This window comes from Homarus americanus, unplaced genomic scaffold (genome assembly GCF_018991925.1).
Source record: "Homarus americanus isolate GMGI-L3 unplaced genomic scaffold, GMGI_Hamer_2.0 scaffold55640, whole genome shotgun sequence".
In the NCBI taxonomy this organism is placed as follows: domain Eukaryota; kingdom Metazoa; phylum Arthropoda; class Malacostraca; order Decapoda; family Nephropidae; genus Homarus; species Homarus americanus.
Genome location: NW_024713650.1, coordinates 6,655,093 through 6,658,641, shown reverse-complemented (window position 1 = coordinate 6,658,641; position 3,549 = coordinate 6,655,093). Strand labels below are relative to the sequence as shown.

Here is a 3,549-nt window from a genome sequence, read left to right as displayed (position 1 = left end):
GAGCAGGTTCAGGTACATTCAGGAGCTGGTGCATGCCCAAGACTTGCCAACAATGCGTAACAGAGACGTGACCGATTGCCCAAGCGGCTAACGAGCCGATCATTGGTGAAGAGGATAAAAGGAATTTAACGTCCATTTCAATATTTCCTGGCAAGCTCAATCTCTGATTAGATTGTAAAAATAGATGTAAGAAATTCACCGTATGAATGACACTGAGTTTCATAGCCAAATGTAAGCAACTGATTTATATGGAAATTATTTTTTTGCGTGAATTGTCATTTCTGGCATGCCTGAGTTGCCAGCTAGCCCGTATATAAACGAGTGCCCGAGGAGGTAACACAAGAACCATGGCGGCCTTGCGGCTGGTGCAGAAATATGGTGTTCCCGTGGCCACAGCTGCCACCATTCCCATTCTTGCACCAGTTGTGTTTGCTGACTCGGGAAAAAAGGAGAGTTCGGCACCCACGTCCCGCATGGTTCGGCCATCAGAGCTACCGATTTATGAAGAACCAGAGGAAGTGCTCGACTTTGAATATCTTGGAAAGGAGAGGACAGCCTTGGAGGAGAATGTTGGTGTTGTGAGGAAGGAAATTGAGGGTGTGTTAGAAGCAACGCGTTCTGTTAGAGAAAGAACAGTCAACATCTATGAAACTGGCAAGGCCCACACCATGGCGACGGTGGACTACATAACAGATGAGGAGAACATGTTGCCTCGTGCTGGTGCCATCACTATTGGAGGCCTGGCCGGCCTGGTTGTTGGGGCGCTAACGTAAAATCAGACACATTTGTCTTTGAAAATGGAGTTCCACAAGGTAGCGTTTTGGGCCCAATTTTATTCCTTATAATGATTAATGATTTCCTATCACCAGCCCCCAGCTTAAGTGACCTCAAATTCTCCTTGTTTGCTGACGATTGCGCAATCTGGCGCTCCTCTCGAGCTGAGAGGCTATCTGCACAAAGGGTGCAGGCTGGCCTAAAAGCCGCGGAACAGTGGGCAATACAATGGGGATTTAGGTTTTCAGTTGAGAAGACAGTAGGAGTAGTCTTCACTAAGAAACGTAACATTAGTAATCCAGTATTAAAATTAAATGATACTCCTATTAAATTTCAGACTTCAGTAAAATTTCTTGGTGTTCATTTTGACCGGAAATTAACGTGGAAAAACCACATTAACGAACTTGAAAGTAAATGTCTTAAAGTCACAAACATCCTGAAAGTTTTATCAGGTACTACATGGGGAGCCGATAGGAAATCTTTATTAATGGTGTATAAGACCCTGATCAGATCAAAACTTGATTATGGATGCCAGTTGTATGCTTCGGCATGCAACACCACACTCGCAAAGCTAACCAGAATACAGAACCGATGCCTTCGTCTATGTCTGGGTGCCTACAGGTGTACACGTGTAGGTAAACTAGAGGTTGAGGCCCACGTCCCTCCACTTCACATCAGGAGGGACATGTTGACGCTAAGGTACGGGTTGAGTACGGCTAGGAAGCGCGGCACAGACCACCCAGGTTGGTGTGCTGTTGCTAAATTCCGTTTCCTGCAGCTGCGTAGGTCCCCGTCCTCGGTTGTCCGCCTCCAGACCTTGTGCCAGGGTGCTGGTATCCATTTCGAAGACGTTGATAGATACGTTCCACCGTTGTGTCCGCCATGGGAGAACCCCAACTTCCATGTGGAAACATCGTGGCTTCCGGGAGCGAAGAATGACTTTCATCCTGAGCTCCTGAGGCAACTTTTCTATCAATTTCTTGAAGGATTCAGCGCCTATACTCACGTGTACACCGACGGGTCCAAGACTGAAGACAACGTCGGAGCCGGTATCTGGAGCAGAGACGGGGAGTGGAGCTCCCGCCTGCCGCGGCATACAACCATATTCTCTGCAGAAATGTTCGCAATAAGTAAAGCCATTGACATTGCAATAACAAGCAATGTCAATGATGTCGCTGTAATTTCAGATTCCATGTCAGCTCTTAAAGCAATTCAAGGTGGTAATACTACCAGCAATGAGATACAGGGCAACATTATTAATAAATTACATGAGTGTGCCAAGAATATTGTGCTGGTGTGGGTGCCTGGGCATTGTAACATTTGGGGCAATGAACAGGCAGACAGATTAGCAAGAGCGACTGTGGGTCTCGGGGAGACAACCAATGTACCCTGGGAGACTCAGTCGTGTCTCTCCTTGGGGAAGACATATGCATTTGGAAAGTGGCAACTTGAATGGACTAGGTTGGATCTCCACAACACCTGGAAGACTAATATAGGAAACTGGCCCTCAGCATATAGAAAGAATAGGAGGGAAGAGGTCGTTCTCGCCAGACTAAGGCTGAACTGTACCTATCTGACCCACCTAGGGGCCTATCTTGACAATTCCTTCCCACCTATCTGTGCCACTTGTAACCTAATTCTCTCCATCAGACATATTCTGACTGAGTGCAGCCAGTACGAACCAGAGCGCCGGCAGCTGGTGATCCTAGCTGCCGAGCAAGGCTTCGTGCTGACTGTACCCAACCTATTGCAAGATAATGTCACCATAAGTGACGCAGTAATAACCTTCCTCAAGGAGACCCATCTTATCGGCATGTTATGATTGACACACGCATGAACTCTTTTTATATCTATTATATGTATGTAACCATGCCTTAAAAAATTAAAAAAAATAAAAATGAATAAAACAAAAATTAAAACATACAACATGAGAAACACATCACAAACCTTATCATTACATACAACACTCACATTTATCAAGCTAAACTGACACCCACCAACATATATTCAAACAAAAAGACACGGGCTACAAAAGACAAAATAAAAATAAAAAATAAAATCACAGAGAAACTAGTCACCTGACAAGCCATTTCATCTGGTCTGTCACTAACTCACCATCATATCACTCATGCATACCATAATTCATCCCAAATAAAACAACAAGAAGAAAGAAGTAACCAAAATACCAAGAACAAGAAGAACACAAGAATAACAAGAAAAGAAGAAACAAGAACATCAGATTAGTTGTAGCAAGAAAGAAGACCAAGATTAGAAGAAGAAAGAAGACATCAGCTTCGGCCGAAATAGCCTAATGGCGAAGAGGCCAGTAATCCCCAACATCAGTCAGTCAGAGGTAACACTCTCCTTACGCTTCCTCATCGTATTTTCCAGGTGCAGAGTGGGTGTTAGCTGAATAACCGACAGCTACCAGGGAGCGGTGGCTGCATACTAGCTGGCTGTCCTGTAGGATGTCTTTAATTCAGCACGATTAAATTTAGCGAGTACCGCACCCTGGGAACTAATACGCCGTCTCTTAATTTACTTTAATATCCAAGGTTCTAGGCGTAACCGAACAAAAAAAAAGTGAAGTAAACCAAAAAGGGAATAAAAATAAATAAAGTAAACCTTTAAGAATTTAATTAAATTAAATAATAAAAATATTAAAGAGCCTCGTAGTCTGTCACAACAAATTGATTCACTATCGAAACCTTTAAGACACAAATGATACTAAACATCGAAACATCAAAAGAATAAAAATAAACATTGGATTACGTT

At 43.6% G+C, this 3,549-nt stretch overlaps 1 protein-coding gene across 1 annotated transcript; it reads left to right on the top strand.

Annotated features, from left to right (window-relative positions):
- Nucleotides 1–345: 345 nt before the first annotated feature.
- LOC121874567 (MICOS complex subunit MIC27-like) lies at nucleotides 346–773 on the top strand. Its single transcript, XM_042378765.1, has one exon. The coding sequence runs from the start codon at nucleotides 348–350 to the stop codon at nucleotides 771–773; it is 426 nt and encodes a 141-aa protein (XP_042234699.1). The 5' UTR covers nucleotides 346–347.
- The last annotated feature ends 2,776 nt before the right edge of the window (nucleotides 774–3,549 follow it).